Source organism: Tribolium madens, unplaced genomic scaffold, assembly GCF_015345945.1.
Source record: "Tribolium madens isolate multiple individuals breed KSU strain unplaced genomic scaffold, Tmad_KSU_1.1 Scaffold_71;HRSCAF=194;Tcas5.2_LG6, whole genome shotgun sequence".
Lineage (NCBI taxonomy): Eukaryota > Metazoa > Arthropoda > Insecta > Coleoptera > Tenebrionidae > Tribolium > Tribolium madens.
This window is the reverse complement of record NW_025401041.1, coordinates 5,747,037-5,767,310: the sequence shown is the minus strand read 5'-3', so window position 1 is coordinate 5,767,310 and position 20,274 is coordinate 5,747,037. Positions and strand designations below refer to the sequence as shown.

Genomic DNA, 20,274 nt, shown 5'->3' with positions numbered 1-20,274 from the left:
GTTTATAAACGCAAAGCACTTAAAAATTTTCACAGCTTTAAATTCTGTACTTTCTTCTTTGCAGAAGTAAGAAAAAAATTATTACAGCTGTCTTAGTTTTTGTGTAATAATTTTTTAAAAAGTGCATGTTTTCGTCAAAAAAACGGCTTATTTCTAAAACTAAGCGAAATCGACTAATAAAAGTGGAAAAACATTGTTTTAAAATGCTACATCAAAAAATGCAAATAAACATACGATGTTTCATTTAAAAAAACACAAGTTTGTATCGTAACTTATTTTTGGGACATGTTGTATGGTTGAAAATAATTTTAGGTGATTCACTAGATTAGTATCTATCAATTTCCTATACATTTTTTTTAATTCACCATTTCAAGGTCATTAATGGACTTTTTCAACTCGCTGGGACACCCTGTATTTGATTCTAGTTAATGAAAATGACCGGAAAGGACCCGGATTTCCCGGACGCGTGTCACGTCTTAATCCGCCACATAAACAATAAGCGATTATTTTACGATCGAGTGTCACGTACTGGAATAATCGCCCGGAATCTTTTTATTTACGGTTCCGGTGAGAATCCGGGTTGGCCGGAGCGGTGTAAAACCGATCGCGGATACCTGGACGAAAAAGCACTAAAACATTCCTCATAATGGCGAAAGCGTTCATTACTTAGAGTGCCGGATTATTCCGGGCTAAACTGCCAAACAATGCAAATAATAATGGATGCGCAGTCGGTGTTTGCATAAATAAAATGATAAAAATACAAGTACTAAATATTTTTTGCGTAATTTATTAGGATCAAATTGGGAAAGTTAATTTTCTCTCCGGAATTATTGGCCAGATCATTAGCGGGCGTACCGCGATTTAATTCCGGGCGGATCCGGTCGGCCCTTTGTTCGAAGACACTCTCCGGCTTTGCTCTGAGATATGACAAAAGATTCACATCAAATGAGAAATACCGAAAAGGAATTATTTCGTCAACATTGTTAAAATAAGCCTGATAGGATAATAGCACCGAAAAATCGCTCAACTCAAATTTTCACGCATTAGTGGAAATTATTCTTTGAAATATCATTAAATATTTTTAAAAACAAAATCTAGGTACAAAACATTCAAAAGTAAGCAAATTTTTAGTAGAATACGATATATTATTATTTGCTAAGTGTCTCGAAAAAAAATGATTTAATTCTCTTACGTTTCGTCATACATTTTTTACATTTCTACGTCTTTACATTCTTACGTTTCTGTTTTTTAATGTTTGCGTTCATTTATATTTATATTCTGTTACCGTTACGAAAAAAGTTACATTTTTACTCTCACATCCACTATGTTTTTACGTTCACAATCTTACATCCCTTTACGTCGTTACGTTTACTCTATGAGTGTGTGTTTTTTATTTACGTTCACGTTTTTACATTCCTATATTAAGATTTTGTTACGAAAAAATTTATATTATTACGCATACGTTTACGATAAAATACGCGTCTGCGTTCTAACGTTTATATTCTACGTTTATTTTTCAAGTATTGCCAATAAAAATATTTTTTTACATAAGTGTAATACTTATGTTAAGGTATTACATTACGTTTTTTTTACGTTTGTATTTTATACTTACGTTTTTACATTTTTACGTGTCTACGCTTAAGTGTTTAAGTTGACATTTTCATATTCTTACATAACCCGTGCGATCAAAAAAAAATAAATTAGAGTAGGCGGTGATTAAAGTCCTTCAGATGGCAATCCTGATTTTCGACATCAAATGTCAGCGGAAACTTTGACAAGTTTGTGTTTTATTCATTTTGAGTGAAATAATGTTCACTTTAGAGCAGTTATTACAAAAATGCTGTACAAGACGAAAACGGTGAATGGTCATTTTCACTTTCAGTTTGTGTGGAAAATTTCCAGCCCAGATTGCCTGCCAACTGTAGAATTTAATCGACGCCTACTCTATTTTTTTTGATCACACGGTAGTTATGGTCTTATATTATCGTAATTTTGCATTTTCTAATTTAAAAAAGTTAAATAAAACCACAAATTGTTATTTTAACACGTTTGAAATTTCGCAAAACTCCTAATGCGATAGGTTTCGTTACCAATAACTTAGGAAAAAATATACCAATTGTAAAATTTAAATATTCTTAATGAATTTGTCAAAAGGATTGTCTTTTAGGTATGTATACTCTATCTTTTTCTTAAACAAAGTTTTATTATTAAAAAAATTATTAACTACTAGACTCAGCCCCGCCTCGCTTACGCTTTTCCACTTATTTTTTACTTAATTTTAGAATTTTAAGGTATTACAAAATATGTTAAAAATTTACAAATAACTTCTTTTCAATTGTTAAACAATCTCAATTTCAAAATTGTCGATTAAATCATGAATTTTTTAACTCTTACAATAATGTAGGATAAATCCGAGCATAATTCAGATTCCTAGACCTACGAGTATTTTTAGAACTGAATTTTTTATAGCCGATAATAAATCTAGTAATTATCTAATTATAAGATTATTTAATTAAAAATCAATCTTAATATTAGAATTTTCAAGGCAAATTTCGTAAAAAAAACTCAAAATTTGAGAAATTTGAGTTTTTTTAGTAGTAATTATCAAACGACCACTGATGATGATTTTTTCAGGGCCGTATCGAACTTCAATAGACCTGTTTTTGAAACTGAAAAAATTACTAAACATTTTTTTTCCATACATATGTATACTAAATTCTCACTAAATTTTCAATTACTGACACTAAAACCACAACAGAAAAAGAAAAATTTTTGCTTTTTCGACAAATTTTTATTAAAACAACGAACACAAAACTGAAATTGAACTATTAAAAGAGTTGCTTGAAGTTTTGGCAAATTAGAAGTCAAAATTTAAAAATTGTCAAAAAGGAAAACAAATGAAATAATTGATAAATTACAAAATTTTGTTATTAACATTTAAAAAATTAAAAAAAAACAGTTTTTTTTTTAAATCGTGACTAAAGTTACATAAAATCATCAGTTTTCCTATTTTTTATGATAAAATTTTAATTGGGACACCCTGTCTGTTTTAATTACTTTCGTAAAACTAGTAAATTGCTGTTCTGTGGTCTCGAAAGTGTTATCTACTACTCTTTATCCTCGCTAATTCTACTATCTACGAACTGTACTAAGCAAAGGAAGGAAGGATTTAATGGATAAAGGAAGTATTAACTCAATCCTGTATGAGAATTACTTGCAAATCACTTTATTTGTAAGAACTAAATTTTTTTAAGCAAAAAAATCAATCGAAAAGTGCCGGGAGCAACTTTCTGTTTTATTTATTTTATTTATTTATTGGTAAATTTCAGCAACTAACAATTTTTTGTTCTCTTTTAATCAAATGAGCCGGAAACAATAATATTATTGTTGGATTTAATAAAATTTGCTGAATTTTTTAATGCAGTGAATTAATTAACTTAATTTTGTTAAATTTCTAAAAACTACAACCGCTCGTCTATTGATTTTTCCCACTTTGGTGCAAAATTTTTTTAAATATTTGTAAAAACAAAATCTAGGTACAAAAGTTTCAAAAGTAAGCGAGTTTTTAGTAGAATACGATATTATATGTTCTTTTACACATTTTTTGTATTTTTATATTTCTACGTCGTTACGTTCTTACGTTTCTGTTTTGAATGTTTGCGTTCATTTATGTTTATATTCTGTTATTTTTTTAAATTTAATGGATAAAGAAAGTATTAACTTAATCCTGTATGAGAATTACTTGCAAATCACTTTATTTGTAAGAACTAAATTTTTTAAGCAAAAAAAAATCAATCAAAAATTGCCGGGAGCAACTTTCTGTTTTATTTATTTATTGGTGAATTTCAGCAACTAACAATTTTTTGTTCTCTTTTAAGCGAATGAGTCGGGAACAATAATATTATTGTTGGATTTAATAAAATTTGCTGAATTTTTTAAAGCAGTGAATTATTTAACTTAATTTTGTTAAATTTCTAAAAACTACAAACGCTCGTCTATTGATGTTTCCCACTTTGGTGCAAAATTTTTAAAAATATTTTTAAAAACAAAATCTAGGTACAAAAGATTCAAAAGTAAGCGAGTTTTTAGTAGAATACGATATAATATGTCCGTAAGTTCTTTTCTATTTATTTGTCTCAAAAAAAATGTTTTGATTCTGTTACACATTTTTTGTATTTTTATATTTCTACATCTTTACGTTCTTACGTTTCTGTTTTTATTGCTTGCGTTCATTTATGTTTATATTCTGTTATTTTTTTTAATTTAATGGATAAAGAAAGTATTAACTTAATCCTGTATGAGAATTACTTGCAAATCACTCTATTCGTAAGAACCAAATTTTTTTAAGCAAAAAAAAAATCAATCGAAAATTGCCGGGAGCAACTTTCTGTTTTATTTATTTTATTTATTTATTGGTGAATTTCAGCAACTAACAATTTTTTGTTCTCTTTTAAGCGAATGAGTTGAGAACAATAACATTATTGTTAGATTTAATAAAATTTGCTGAATTTTTTAATGCAGTGAATTATTTAACTTAATTTTGTTGAATTTCTAAAAACTACAAACGCTCGTCTATTGATTTTTCTCACTTGGGTGCAAAATTTCTAGTTGGAGAAATGAATCGTCAAATTTTTCCACTTTATCACTCTCGAAATCATGCTTCGACGACACTCTCCGCCCCTTTCCAAGCTTTCGATTTGCCTACATTAGCACCGACAAGTGATTAATAGGACGTCGCCTCGCCGGAGGATTCCGGGTTGGGAGCGAGCAACTGTTTCTTTTCGTTTAGTGCGAAAACACGCGAGGTGGTGCCGTGTCAGTGCTAATGATTCCATTTTTTTTCTTTCTGTTGTGTGTCTTGAAGTGTGGTGGTGGCGGGAAAAGCGACACCAGGGGGAAATTTGAATAATGCGGAATCCCGAAGTAAATTGACAGCTGACACAATAACTTCATTCGAGATGTCTGTTTGGATTTCGCGCAATCGGCCGAGTTTATGAATTAATGCAGAATTTTATCGATTGCGGTGGTCTATTTTTAAAGTAAGATTATTTAGGGAGAAAATCGATCACATTGCAAGTGAAAAGAATTTTTTTTCAGAGTGTGTATGAAAGTTGTTAACATATTTACAGTCATGCAATACAAGCGATAATTTTCATACCTTTCATGACTTTTTCAATGATTAATTATGTGTTTCACACATTGTGCTATCAGATAAATATACTAAGAGACGTTAGAAATGGACCAACACGAAATTATAAAGAAAATGTTACTAATTTTGCCATTTACTTGCCAACTTTTATTTATTTTAGTGTCAAAAATCCCAATTCTTTACAAACTGTTACTGTTATTAAAAGTATATTAACACCAGCAAATGTTATTACCTTGTTGAGATTTACTTAATAAAAAATTAAAAGATTAACTTTTGCTGTTTATTTAAATAAGTTTTCATCTCAAATATATATGTATAAAATTACATAAACATTTATGCATCACAAGTATTTAAAAAATAAAATATAAAAGTGAAAAAAGCTCGGCTCCGCCTCGGATAGTAGTTATTTAATAAAATTTTAATACTTAACTTGCAAATATGCTAATTAAAAAAATACCAAAAACCGGTTAATTGGCGTTGTTTATTTAGATAAATTTAATTCATATCTGGTACATCTACAGTATTATAAAAGTATATTTTTAATAATAATCATAGCTTTCTACTAAACTCTTTTGTAGTTTTTTTGCTGTTACTCCCGCAATAAAAAACCCGAGGCGAAGCCGAGGCTAATAGGCATGTAATTTTGAAAATGAGATGTTTTTTTAACCAACAGATTTGTTTAACATTTTTGTAAACCAATATGTGGTCAAATTTGAATCACAAGAACTAAAAAAATTTCTAAAATTACGATTTTTAAACATTAAAATAAAATATAGAAGTGAAAAGGCTAGTAGTTATTATTTAATTTTTTTATAATAATGGAAATTAAACGAAACAAAATATAAGAGAAAAACAATAAAACAAAGAATTAAATTTTGCTGTGTATATGTTATAGTTAATTTCTAACAAGACACTCTGTATACAGGGTGATTTATAAATAGACCCCCAAAAGAAAATTACAAATAAGATAAGATACCAGGAACATTAAAAAAATGTAAAAAAAAATCTATCTATAAAAATTTTTAAGTTATCAGAGTTTAAATTTTGCACTTTGACTCTATTTATTTCTGTTGGAAAAATAATTTTACATCTTCTTTTGCTACAGAAGAGGAAACAAAAAAGCTGTATCCTAAATTGTAACAATGTTTAACGTTATTTTGTACCTTTACTAAATAATTATGAAAAAACATAGCTATACAAGTTCATAGGTAAAAATACATAAAAAAATGTTAAATGTCAAAAAATAAATGTCAAAAATTTTTGCCAGATAAATTTTTTTAAAACATTTTGGTATCTTATCTTACTTGTTACTTTTTTGGTCTATTATTTACAAAACACCCTGTATACAAAATTACACAGTAATTTTTTTTAATAATTTTAAATTTCTACTAAGCTCTCTTAAAGTCTTTTTCCCTCTTATCAAATAAAAAGCTAATTGAGGCGGAGCCAAGGTTAGTAGTGGCTAAATGTCCTAATAATAAAACATAAAACCAGAAAAAAAATTAGGAATTTTATACTTAATTTTGTAATTACCCAAAATTGAAAATAAATTGATTTTCTCATTTAAAAGTTTTATTTTCTCTCAAGTATTTAAATAAAATATACAAGGTGCGCCAGAACTCGCGCCCCAGAATAAAATGCCATATAAAATAAGATACTAGGAACATGGAAAAAAATGTTAAAAAACATTATCTACAAAAATTTCGAAGTTATCATAGTTTACATTTTGCACTTTGCCTCTATTTACTTTATTTATTTATTTTATTGAAATTAATTTTTCAAGTTTTTCAGCTACAGGCTATTAGAAGAGGAAACAAGAAAGCTGTATCCTAAATTGTAACTCTGTGCAATGTTATTTACTTATTTGTGGTTATTAGTTGCAAATTTTTTGTACCGTTACTAAATAATTATAAAAAAAAACATATACAAGATCGTCAGTATCATAAATAGACTAAAAAAAAGTCAAATGCCAAAATTTTTTGACAGAGAATTTTTTAAATATTTTTTCCATGTTCCTGGTATCTCATCTTATTTACTCTGTATAAGTGAAAAAAGCTCGGTTCTACTTCGGGTAGTAATTATTTAACTTAATTTTATATACCTTAATTTGCAATTACACTAAATAGAAAAAAACACCAAAAACCGGTAAATATGTGCTGATGAATTCACATCTGGAACACACTGTATACACAGCATATTTTTTAAAAACAATTATAAATTTTCACTATACTCTCTCAAAGTCTTTTTTGCTATTATTCCTCAATAATTTAGATAAAACATGGAAGTAAAAAGCCGAAGCGAATCCAAAATTAATAGTCATTTAATTTTGAAAATGAGATATTTTTTGATCCAAAAGATTTATTTAACAATTTTTTAAATAATTCGTATTCAAATATAATTCAATCTATAATTCTCATATAAGACGCCCTGTATATAAAATATTATACAGTATATTTATTTTTTATAATAATTTCAAATTTCTACTAGACTATCTTGAAGTGTTTTTCTCTTTTACCAAATAAGAAGATAGCCAAGGCGGAGCCGAGTAAATACGTAGAAATTCTAGTTTATTTTGTAATTAAACTAAATTGAAAAAAAATATTGGTTTTTACTATTTATTTAGATAAATTCTCATCTGGGACACTCTGTATATCCAATATTATGCAGTACATTTTTTAAAAATTATTATTATTGCTTTCTAGTGGATTCCTTTGAAGTTGTTTCGTCCTCTTACCTCCGCAAGCCTCTTTGAAATCCGGACAACAATCTCCCAACTTCAAGCATGCATGATCGCAATAGCAGGGCTTATCTGAGAGATCTTCGATGATGGCATTCAAGGGGGCTTTCTGCACCACACATGAAGAGTCCCGTCCAGGACAGCACAGTTTCGCTTCGCGACAACTACCCCCCGATACGACTTGGCCGTTCCACACGATTGTAAAACACACCACGAGCACGAGCGTTGCGAACGTCTCCATGGTGTAAATAAAAACGACACGACGAATCCCCCTCACATCCAAAGACGATGCGGACACGCCGACCGACCGACCGGCTATGATGTATATGAAGAAACGCTCCGGATTCCGGACGCCGGAGTCGGGGTGGGGGCGGCCACGTGCCCCGTCACGGGTCTACTTCTCCAAAAAGTGTTCATTTTATTGGGGATTAACGAAAAACCCGCCTTTTTATTCACAATTCCAAGAAAAAGTCAAAAAGCCCTTTGTTACACTCGTAACATCAACCGGGACCGAACATTTTTTTTTTATCAATAACAATGAAAAAAAACAGAATTTTATTTAAAAACTCCTTTTTCCCTGTTATACGAGACGCCCATGTGTATAAAAACGCGCTTAACTATAGGTGTAACCATGGCAACAAAGTTACAATAATAATAGTTGACATAGTAACAAGTGAAAAATCAGTGGCGGGTGGGTAAAAATTTTTCGACAAAAATTCATCCATACAAGCAAACGAAATGTTCGTCTGTTTCAAAAAATCACATTTATTTTTCTACGATTTTAGTTTAATTAGAAATTGAAACTTGATTCGCCTGATTTATAAAAGCGAATTTTTGTTGGTTTTTAAACTGCAGCTTTTACGTTTGCATTAATTACAACTAAATCTCTTTTCATTTTAAAATGCTTCAAAAGCGTAATGTAATAATATTGACAGAACTTTTTTAAACCGAAAAACACGACACTAGTAGAGAATAAATGATGAGAGATAACATTAAAATTTGAAATTTCAAGTTTTAACAGATGCAAAATAATCCGGAATTAAACGAAATGAACTGAAAACAGTAAAATGCACTTTGTGTAATTAACTTAAGCTTTTAAGTGCTAATCACTAAAAAGCTCTGATTAGATAATTGCCACTTACTAATTATAGAAAAATATCAGAAATACTAATACAGCTACCGTTAATCTTGCAATTAATTAAATAATTACGCAATTAACTCAAAGAAAAATGATGTAATACGTTAGGCAACCAACAATACAGTTTCATTTTTGTATTAAATAATCTTTTTTTTTTTAATATTAAAATTTGCGTAAAACTTAACCCTTATTGTTGTGTTTCTAAGTTTAGTAGTCCTTTAACTAATAATTTCCAATTATCAATAATTTGCTGTGGTTATGCAACCAACAATACAGTTTCACTTTTGTATTAAATAACTCTTCAAACTTTGGTATTTTAAAATATTAAAATGTGCGAAAAATTTAGCCCTTATTGTTGTGTTTTTTAATGTTATTAAACCGTTAATTAATAATTTACAACTATTATCATTTATCAATGATTTGATGTGTGGTTATGCAACCAACAATACACTCACTATTTTTTACACTAAAGCCCTTAATTCATTTTGCTGTAATGATAAAAACTGTTTAAAATTAACGCCTTTTTGTTGTTTTTGTTAAAATGACTAATTGTTTAAATACTTTCCAATTATCATTTTTTTGAGTCATCTCAGCTGTCACTTGTCATAACAAACGCTAAGGTTATGTTTTTCAACAAATTCCACCTCGTTCAAAATTAACAGTTAACAATTTTCACTCATTCCGTCATGACGTGACTTCACTCATCCCCAAGTTTCCCCAAACACTGTCATGAACGATTACGAAGTACCAAAAAAGTGTCTCAAAACCCCCACGATTTGCTTCGTATCGTTGCGACGTCTCATCGCCATAATCTTCGCTCTTATCACCGGATTATCAATCGTGCTACTTTGTAAATTATACATTAAGTTTATTTTACTATGGTTGGAAAATCAAGACCCTATTGTGATTTCTGCAACTTTGAGTATCCTTTTCATCCTAGTGTCTCTCCCCATCAGTATAGGGTATATAGTGTTGGTGGTGGCTGAGGGGTACCTCTTCGGGTTTACTCGAGGCTTGGTTTTGGCCATAATTGGGGCAAATTTGGGGCTTCTGGTAGCGCACAACATCCTGAGACTCGTGGGGCACCATAAATCAATCTACAAGTTCACCCAGAATGACACAGCACAAGCGATAATGAGGCTCATTTCGGGGCCCTTGTGCTTCAAAATTGTCTTCTGCTCAAGGCTGACCCCCATTCCGTTTGGACTCCAAAATACGATTTTTGCTGTAATTATTTTTTTTTGTGTGAAAATGACAAAATGTTGTTTTTTTTTGTTCCAGTTGAGTAACGTCAACGCGAAAATCTACCATTTGGCTTCCTTTTTGGGGCTCATGCCGGCCCAAGCCGTGGGGGTCTACATTGGGACCACTCTCAGATCCATGCAAGACGTTTTAGAGGATCGACCCGCTTCCACTGGAACCTATATTTTTATTTCCGTTCAGTTGGTTGTAGTTGTTGTTTTGATGCTGTGGTTCAGTGCCAAGGCAAGAGCCGAGCTGATGAGGGCTTTGGCCGAGGCAGAGGTGTCGGCCACCAAAACAGCTCATTTTTCGGTTGTGTGATATTTTATTTCAAATAAATATTTTAATAAAAGAGTGTTTGTTTTCAACCTTGAAACCACAAAAATAAAAAATACCGTTGCTCGCTCTAAATGCACATTTTAACAAAAGACCTTGTAATGAAAATATAAAAAGTTTTGAATCTTATCAAAAACTGACAAAGCAATTTTCATAATTTTGCAAATTTTTACTTTTTAAACGCCGATTACGGCGAAAATTGCCGGAAAACTGTACCTCAAAAATATAATATTTTGACATCGACATGTAAAATCTTCCGGAGAATCAATTGACATCGAAAACCGCAAATAGTTTAGAAGTTATAGTCGAATTTATATTTTCGATATTTTTGACTTTAACAGCAATTTTTTCGATAACTATTTATCGTAGGACAATGATCATTTTTTTATATGATAGATAATAATTAAATGCTTTCCAATTGTGCCAAACATAAAAGGTTATCACTAATAATTCTCGAATTATTGGCAATAAACCGCTCCGGATAATGAAAATCGACAAAATTTTGTCAAAAATTTAAAAACTGAAAACTTAAAAATTGATCGAAATACACTTCAAAAGATCTAAAAAGTGCACAAAACGTCGTAAAAACAATGAAATTAAAAATTTTTGAAAATTAATTTGAATATACAGGGTGACCCAGAGCTCCGTATTTCCTCGATTACTCTGACAGTAAAGAAGATAACGAAATGCGGTTTCTTTTGGACAATAAACATTCATTTTTACAATGATCCAAAAATATTTTCCTCATTATAGGTGATTCCTATACCGGGTGGGGCATCCGTTACGCCCAAAAAGAAAATCCCCACTTCTAATTAAATAAAATTGTTGAATTTTTTCACACTTACCTGGGCATTAGTAAGGTACATTCTCTAATTTTTTGGTAATTTTTCATTCACAAACAAAGCCAAAAAAAAATAATAATTTTCTCCCAAAAAATTTAATTCTAATTTTTATACTGAGCTACGCAGATTCACTTCCTATAATTGTTTACAAAATCAGAAAAAAAAAACTCCAATTAGATTTTGAATTAAACGCAATTTTCCATCTTAACTTTGAAAATCATTTTTATTTATGACCTGCTACTTGTGCCATCGTAAATTTAGGTGACAATGGGGAACTGCAGTTTGGGTAAGATTCCAAGGTTTACAACAAAAAGACCCTTTAAAGCGGTCGGCTACAAGTAAATGATTCTTTTGTTGGCAAATTATGCCATTTTGTCATAAATCACGGGTCTGGTTTGTGTTTAAATAAAAAAAAAGCGAATATTTGGATAACCAAGTCAAAATTTGAAATTGTGTGTAAAAATTTTATAGGTAAATTAACAGAAAGTATTCATAAAACACACAAAACTGTTACGGACTCATTTATTATCCAAAAAAATAGAAAATTTCTCAAATTATACCCTATCAATAACTTGTTAGGTATATGAAATATGGCCAGTTTTAATTAATTTGAAGTCGGGATTTATCAAGTGCGCGTAACCGATGCCCCACCCTGTATAGGATGGCGCAAAAAAGTTATATTTTTTCTTATGGAACACCCGGTATATTATTTGAAAGACTTTTTAATTCTAAGAAAATCCATATTAGGTTTTATGGATCTATCATGGACCGTTTATTGTTTATGGGCAATTTTATGAAAAAAAATACCATTTTTGAAAAATCGCAGCGGCTTTACTAGAAAGAAAATGTGAATAAAAACAACTGCAACAAAGTCTGGTCCTAAATAATTATGATTGAAATTCGATCAATCTTTTTTAACTATGTACTACAGAGTGATGCTGATGACATTCGCAAAATATCAAGAAAATAGATTTTTTGAAATGAGACACCCTGTGTGCTATTACTTTATCGTGTAGGGCATAATAAAAGAGCATAAGCATAAGTATAAGAACAAAGCATGAGAGCGGCATAAACATGAGTGCTTTTTTATCGTAAAATATCAAAACGTCAAGTAAATTTAATCTTATTAGGAGTTCTAGGTACAGAAAATTGAGCAAAACCTCAACAAAAATCTTTAAAATCGTTTAAAATTTTACCAAATACTCGTAAGGTTTCTCTAGAGTTCCTAGAAGCTCAAAACAGTGCATAAAACGTTATTGTAATTTTGAAGGCAAATTCGGTAGTAAATCGTAAAAGTTATCGATCAATTTTAATTTTTTTAATTTATTTATCATTTTTTTGCACTTTTAATGGTCCTAGACTCAAAAAAAATCAATTGATCTTAACTTTGTAGTTGTAAATCCCCCAAAAATCGTAAAAATTCTGCTCAAAATGGAGACCTTGCAATTCTAATTTCAAAATGCTTGTAAGTTTCCTTTCAACAAAACACTTCCAACTAATAAATAACACGCCAACATTAAATTAAATGATCGAAAATAGCCACTTCCTAATAATTCCTCGAATCTCCACTGACGGCGTGTCTTCTCTAACCAGAGCCCATGCGCATCGCCTCTTTATTGATCACAAAAACCGAAAAGGAAAAATTGAGAAGCAATGCGTTAATGCAAAATGTGGGACAAACCGACAAATTTATTTTCACTTCTTGTATTGTCATCCCTGATTTGTCTAGGATCAGGACAGGAAAAAGTCACAAAACAACACCCCGAATTACCAAATCTGTAAGTAATTATTTTCTATTAGTTACCACCAAAAAATCATATTTTTTCTAGTGCTAGAAGTTGGGCCCAAAAATTAGGAGGCGAATTGTGGCATTTCGGGGAATTAGTAACACGAAGAACAAGAGTTAATGAGGTTGATTTTAATTATTTTTAATAATCTAGACACTTAATTGTTTTTTTAGAGTTTCAAAAGGCATAGTGTTATTAAAGAGGAAAGTGGGGAAACGATTTTAAAAGCCATACATGAAAAAATCTACAATATGACCAAAGAAAAAGTGGAAGCTGTTAAGGTAAATAAAACACTAGTAATCACACTTTTTATCGTTATTTTATCAATAGAGAATAATGGATATAGCGGAAGAAGCAGCAAAAGCGCAACGAGAGGAAGACATAGATGTTAATTACCAATTTGTTAATGCCAAAAATTTGACAAATTCGGCACCAAATTACACACTAAATGACCAAGAACCACAAGAGGTGACTAATTTTTAAAAAACCAAGAAAAAATATTTTATTTAAAAAAATAGGTCCGACAAGACATCCATTACGACGACTCATTTATAACAAGCGATCGTCGATTTGAAGAAAGGTACCAAGCGATGGTACAACAAGACGAAGAGTTGGATGGGTACCAACAGGATCAAGACCAACAGGAAGAAGAAGAAGAGGAAACGGACAGTGATATTGAAGTAGGTTGAAAAACACAATTGATTTTTTCTAAATTGGATGTTTCAGATAACCAATGGGAGTGAAAAGGACCCCCAAGCCAGTCAAGTACCTCAAACTGACCGAAGCAAACTACCCCTCTATCGCAATCGAAATTTTTATAATATTCCAGTAAATACGAATTTTAGCGCTGTCCATGTCCCCAGTAATGTCTACGAGAGATGTAAGTCTTGCCACAAGGGCATTGGTATTATTATTTTTTTATGTTATTATTTTACCCATTTTACGTTACACAAAGAAGGGAGAATGAAATTTAAAATCATTTATCAACTGGCTATTTCAATTTCCTGAAAAATCAAAAGCGTTCAAAAAAATTCTGATAACAGAAATAGATTTTTAATTTCTGTTAAATAAAATAAAATCAGGATAAAAATGTTGTCATCTTGACTTCTTTTTCGCCAAGACGAGTTAAAAAACCATTAAATTTCAAATGACATAATATTTGTCTTTTTTGGTCGTTGTACATTTCTTAACTGGAAAAGTAAGTATGAATTTTGAAATTTGTTGTCAAAAATAGGCCACAGAATTACCAAACTATATAAAAAATAGTACTATTTTCAGTGTTTAAGCAAGTTTTTCTGACAAAAATTATTATTTTTTTTTTGCTAAACCAAGCCAAAAAATCATCAAATTAGGTCAAAAATTACGTTATTTTTGCTTTTACAGCACATTGTTCAATTAGAAACAAGTGTTTTGAGATATTTTATTGTCAAAAATAGACCAAATTTATTATATTAGGACAAAGGTGATGTTATTTTTACATTTCTCCAACGTTAAAGCAAGTTTTTCAACTAAAACGAAGTTTTACTAAACCGTGGTAAAAAACCACCAAGTTGAATTATAAATTATATAATTTTGGCTCTTTTTAAAATTTTAAGTATATTTTCTTATTGGAAACGCAATTATTTCGCAAAGTTTTGATAAACATAATTCAAACAATAAACATATAAAGTCAAAAACGATATAATTTTTCGCTTTTTCGAGAGTTTTTGTTCTAAAAACTAGTTTTGCGTCTTATATAAAACCAAAAGTCATCAATTTTTTACATGTTACGACCATCGTTTTTAACACGTTTTTAAATTAGAAACAAAATTATTTTGTAAAATTGTGTCAAAAAAGAATAGGTCAAAATGACGTTATTTTTGCCTTTTTCAAAAATAAGCCAAAAAATGTTTTTCAACTAAAAACTGAAATTGTTTGCAAAATTTTATTAAACCGAATCACTAAATTAAGTCAAAAATGGTACCCATAATTTTTGTTTTTTTTTTTAAATTTCAAGATTGTTTTATTTTTTGGTGAAAAATTCAATTATTTCGCAAAATTTTGCCAAAAAATAGTCGAGAAATTAACAAATCAAGTCAAAAACGAGATTATTTTTGGCCTTTCGAAGCGTTTAAGCACGTTTTTTGTTCTAAAAACTAATTTTTTGTCTTACATAAGGCAAAAACATTAACATTTTTTGAGCGTTTAAGGACATTTTTAAGCTAAAAGTTCAGTTTTTTTTTAAACTGGGCTAAGTAATCATTAAAACATTGTTAGAACCGCCATTTTTAACACGTTTCGCAATCAGAAACAAAATTATTTTGCAAAATTTTGTCAAAAAAAGCTCAAAAAACACCACATTGTCAAAAAAAGTTGTTTCAAAAATAACCCAAAAAAATGTTTTTTAACTAAAAACTGAAGTTGATTGCAAAATTTTACTAACCCGAGATAAAAAAATCACCAAATTAGGTCAAAAATAGCTTTTTTCAAATTTTTAAGTTTTTTTTTTTTTTTTTTGTTGAAAATTACATTATTTCGCAAAATTTTGCCAAAAATTATTCGAGAAATTAACAAATTAAGTCAAAAACGATATTATTTTTGGCCTTTCCAAGGGTTTAAGCACGTTTTTTGTTATAAAAACTAATTTTTTTGTCTTAGTTAAAACATCAACATTTTGTGAGCGTTTAAGGACATAAAAGCTAAAAGTTCAATTTTTTACAAAATTTCTCGGAACCGAGATAAACAATCATTAAATGACCGTTTTCAAATGTTGTAACAAGTTTTTCAATTAGAAACAAAATTATCTCGCAAAATTTCGTCAAAAAATCACCACATAAGATCAAAAATTGTGTAATTTTTGTTATTTTCAAAATTTTCTTAAACCGAGATAAAAAAATCACCAAATTAGGTCAAAAATGGTATAATTTTTGCTTTTTTTTAAATTTTAAGTTTGTTTTTTTGTCGAAAATTCAATGATTGCGCAAAAATTTGCCAAAAATTACTCGCGAAATTAACAAATCAAGTCAAAAACGATATTATTTTAGGCCTTTCGAAGCGTTTAAGCACGTTTTTTATCCTAAAAACTAATTTTTTCTCTTACATAAGACAAAAATATCAGCATTTTTTGAGCGTTTAAGAACATTTTCAAATGTTGTGACAAGTTTTTCAATTGGAAAAAAATATATTTCGCAAAATTTTGTCAAAAAAGCCAAAAAATCACCAAATTGGGTCAAAAATTGTGTGAATTTTGTAATTTTCAAAACTCTCAACAAGTGTGCTATAAGGACTCAGTTTTCTCACGAAATTTCGCATTTTTTTCACAATTAATTAAGATAATTAATTAATGCCTAGAATCTTAGACATTTAATTGTTTTGTTAGCAAAAGAAGTGATTTCTGGAATCATCTGGTCGGAACTTTTGGACAAAACCTTCAAAAACAACTACAAACTAGACCCGACATTATCTTGGCAGTATTTCGGCAGCTCGACCGGTTTCATGCGCCAATTCCCTGGTATTTAAAAAAAAAAAAACAAAAAAAATCTGCTAAAACAAACATTTCAGCCATGATTTGGTCCCAAGACCCCATCGATTTGTTCGACTGTCGTACCAGATCCTGGTACATCGAAGCAGCTTCATCGCCAAAAGACGTCATAATCCTCGTCGATAGATCTGGATCTATGACTGGAATGCGTCGGGAGATTGCCCGTCACGTGGTCCACAACATTTTAGACACTTTAGGCAACAACGACTATGTCAATATCTTCACGTTTAGCAACACAACCGATCCTTTGATTGAGTGTTTTGACAATATTTTAGTCCAGGCGAATTTGGCCAATGTGAGGGTTTTGAAAGAGGCAATGGCCGATTTTAAAACCGAACAAATCGCAAATCTCTCCCTTGCACTTGTCACAGCATTCCAGCTTTTGGAGACGTACCGGAATGAGAGCAGGGGTGCCAATTGCAACCAGGCGATTATGTTGGTCACCGATGGGGTGCAGGATAACTACATGGAGATCTTCAGGGATTATAATTGGGATAATTTGCCGTTTATTAATGTGCGAGTGTTTACGTATTTGATCGGGAGGGAGGTGTCCGATGTGAGGGATGTAAAGTGGATGGCGTGTGCTAATAGGGGATACTATGTCCATTTGAGCACTTATGCAGAAGTGAGAGAGGAGGTTTTGCAGTATATTCCGGTGATGGCAAGACCAATGGTTTTGAATGCGAATCAAAAACCGAATCCGACATGGAGTCCGGTTTATGCCGATGTGACTGATCCCAAATTGACCAATTGGTTGTGGGTCAACAGGGAGAGAAATAAACAAAGGGAGAGACTTTTGGCGTATTTTGGACGGAAAAAGACACTTCTGTCGTCTGATGAACAAGATAAGAAGTTCGTCCATCAGCAAAAACACGTAAGTTAGCTAATCTCAAAATCGGATCAAAGTTTCAAAATCAAACCAAATGTCTTTTTCGGCCTTCTTAGAGGTGCTTTGGACTCGGAAAAAGCATAAAACTTTTGAGTTTGAAAAAATAGCATTTTTTTCGACAAAATATTTTTGAATCCAGTAGAATTTGACCACATTACTAGTTTATTTTACCATTTATTTACTAACATTTCTCTATATTTTGTTAATTACAAGTTTTTATTATTATTTTTGAAATTTTTTAAGTTTATATAATTTTTAATTTTTGCAAAGACGTGACAGGAAATAATTCCAAAATATGAAAATATACAGTATGTCCCCAGGTTGCGTTTACAAGAGGAAAAGATTTTTTATCTTTGATTTTACGCCAAAACTGCAAAGGAAAAACATTTTTTGCTTCACCTGAAACGAGCAAATCTGAAATAAAAATTGCTTTATTCTGATTCATTGAAAAGAAAAGGTCATTTTTTCTCTTGATTTTATACTTTGTTTTGACAACGATGTCACTTTGACAAATGAGTTTACGCAAGTTAAATAACAAAAATGTTTGTGGAAAACATAATTTTAATAAATGGCAACTCAAAGCATAAGCTTTAAGATTAAAAAAAAACAGTAAATTTTTAACAAAAATAATCATTTCATTATTCAATTAATTAATTAATTGTCAAAGTGACATCGTTGTCAAAAAATAAAACCGTCAATGTAATGAGACTTAGAACGAATGTAGAAAAAAATTACAAGTCCAAAATCAAGAGAAAAATAAACTTTTCTTTCCACTGAGATAGAATAATGAAGTTTTAATTACAGATTTACTCGTTTCAGGTTAAGCAAAAAATGTTATTCCTTTAAAGTTTTTGCGTAAAATCAAAGATATTTTTTTTTCCTCTTGTAACCTTAGTCCGGGGATATACTGTATATGTAGTTATCTAAATTTTTTATATAATCTATTAATTTCCTTGTTCCCTTTGTCTGTTTCTTTTCGTCTTCTTCATCTTCTTCCTCTTCCGGAAAAACAATCAAATTTTGAAGGTGATTATTTAATGATTTTTTGGCCTCCTGACATGTAAATGTCAAATTAACGTACAATTGACACCTATTGAAAGACTGTATTTACAGTCGCCTGAGCATTTTACGCACAGACGAGTGTAAAGTGACAGTTTTACCGCACTGCCAAAATTATCTTCATAGACTTTTATAAAAAAAAACTGTTTGTAAGATGATAACATTTTTAATAAAACGCTCTACACACAACCTTTCAATCTTAGAACTCTTTTTTCTTCACACCACTTTATAATTATAAACACATTGTACTGGGCTTCATACCTTGCTCGCGATTTTTCGGGCAATAGCTCGGTTGTAACATTTCCTGCAGCACTTCTGATTTCTGGTGGGGTACACATGGGGCTACTATCGCTCGACATTTTGAAGCATAAATTCACCAACAAGACAACAATAACAAAACTTTGTGTCTGAGACGTTTTTGCGTCTTTTTTAATTGTTTGACATTAGAGTGCATAGCCACCGTGATATTTAATGTCAAACGTATTTACTTGTATTAATTCTGAATTTTGTAGATTTTTGTTTAAACGTCGGCCAAAAAGCTTAATACAAATCTTGTGCGTTAACCATTTTACAGTGCTCAATTATTAAAGCACTCCGCTGCGCGTCGTGCTTCAAATTCATTTCGCACTGTAAAATGTAAGTTACCGCACACGAATGTAAATAACTATTTTCGAATGCTTAAGTTTTTGAGCTTAAAAAGTTAGCTTTGTAGTGAAATTTGGCTAAATCCGGATAAAAAATCACCAACTCATGTCACAAATGACATTATTTTTGCATTTTTCTAGGGTTTTATCACGAATCTCAGCTAGAAGCTCATTTATTTCGAAAAATTTTGACAAAAATAAGCCAAATAATCAAAAAAATCATATTGAGCATTTTTTAAATAAAATATGTTTTTAGATCAAATCAAAGTGTGACTAAGATAAAAAAAAAATCCTCTTATAAACACAATTTGGGGACATGCTGTATATGTAGTTACCAGAATTTTTTATATAATGCATTAATCTCCTTGTTTCCTTTGTCTGTTTCTTTTACTTCTTCTTCTTCTCATTCTTCTTCCGGAAAAACAATCAAATTTAATTGTTTATTTACTGATTTTTTTTCGAGTGTTTAATAAGTTTTTGAACTTAAAAGCTTTCTAGTGACATTTGGCTAAATCCGGATAAAAAATCACCAACTCATGTAAAAAATAGCATTTCTCTAAAGTTTTATCACGTTTCTCAGCTAGTGTTTGAGTAAGTTTTTGAGCTTAAAAACTTATCTTTCTAGTGAGATTTGGCTAAATCTGGATAAAAAATCACCAACTTATGTCACAAATGACATTAGTCTTGCATTTTTCTTGGGTTTTATCACGTTTCAGCTACAAACTCATTTATTTCAAAAAATTTGATAAAAATAAGCCAAAAAAAATCACGAAATTCGACCAAAGATAATGTTATTTTTGCGTGTTTTTTTTTTTTTTAATAAAATATGTTTTTAGATCAAATCAAAGTGTGACTAAAATAAAAAAAAATCCTCTTATAAACTGTTTCTTTTTCGTCTTCTTTACCTTCTTCCTCTTCCGGAAAAACAATC

The 20,274-nt window shown here is 30.4% G+C and overlaps 3 protein-coding genes across 5 annotated transcripts in view; 2 read left to right on the top strand and 1 right to left on the bottom strand.

Annotated features, from left to right (window-relative positions):
- The window catches only part of LOC123009020 (somatomedin-B and thrombospondin type-1 domain-containing protein), a 63,681-nt gene extending 55,471 nt beyond the window's left edge, over nucleotides 1-8,210 (bottom strand). The window contains exon 1 of the mRNA XM_044405114.1: nucleotides 7,884-8,210. Within this exon, the coding sequence (XP_044261049.1) occupies nucleotides 7,884-8,127 (244 nt within the window). The 5' untranslated portion in view covers nucleotides 8,128-8,210. The remainder of the gene's footprint in view (nucleotides 1-7,883) is intronic.
- Nucleotides 8,211-9,556: 1,346 nt separating this feature from the next.
- Nucleotides 9,557-10,618, top strand: LOC123008787 (transmembrane protein 64). The gene is made up of 2 exons (XM_044404798.1): nucleotides 9,557-10,251; nucleotides 10,306-10,618. The coding sequence occupies exons 1-2, from the start codon at nucleotides 9,754-9,756 to the stop codon at nucleotides 10,585-10,587; spliced, it is 780 nt and encodes a 259-aa protein (XP_044260733.1). The 5' UTR covers nucleotides 9,557-9,753; the 3' UTR covers nucleotides 10,588-10,618.
- Nucleotides 10,619-13,052: 2,434 nt separating this feature from the next.
- LOC123009390 (voltage-dependent calcium channel subunit alpha-2/delta-3-like) overlaps nucleotides 13,053-20,274 on the top strand; it is a 16,808-nt gene continuing 9,586 nt past the window's right edge. For all 3 annotated transcript variants that reach the window (XM_044405666.1, XM_044405665.1, XM_044405667.1), the window contains exons 1-8: nucleotides 13,053-13,222; nucleotides 13,274-13,355; nucleotides 13,405-13,512; nucleotides 13,562-13,699; nucleotides 13,750-13,911; nucleotides 13,958-14,111; nucleotides 16,590-16,721; nucleotides 16,772-17,625. In XM_044405666.1, coding sequence (XP_044261601.1) covers nucleotides 13,113-13,222; nucleotides 13,274-13,355; nucleotides 13,405-13,512; nucleotides 13,562-13,699; nucleotides 13,750-13,911; nucleotides 13,958-14,111; nucleotides 16,590-16,721; nucleotides 16,772-17,625 — 1,740 coding nt within the window. In that variant the 5' untranslated portion in view covers nucleotides 13,053-13,112. The remainder of the gene's footprint in view (nucleotides 13,223-13,273; nucleotides 13,356-13,404; nucleotides 13,513-13,561; nucleotides 13,700-13,749; nucleotides 13,912-13,957; nucleotides 14,112-16,589; nucleotides 16,722-16,771; nucleotides 17,626-20,274) is intronic.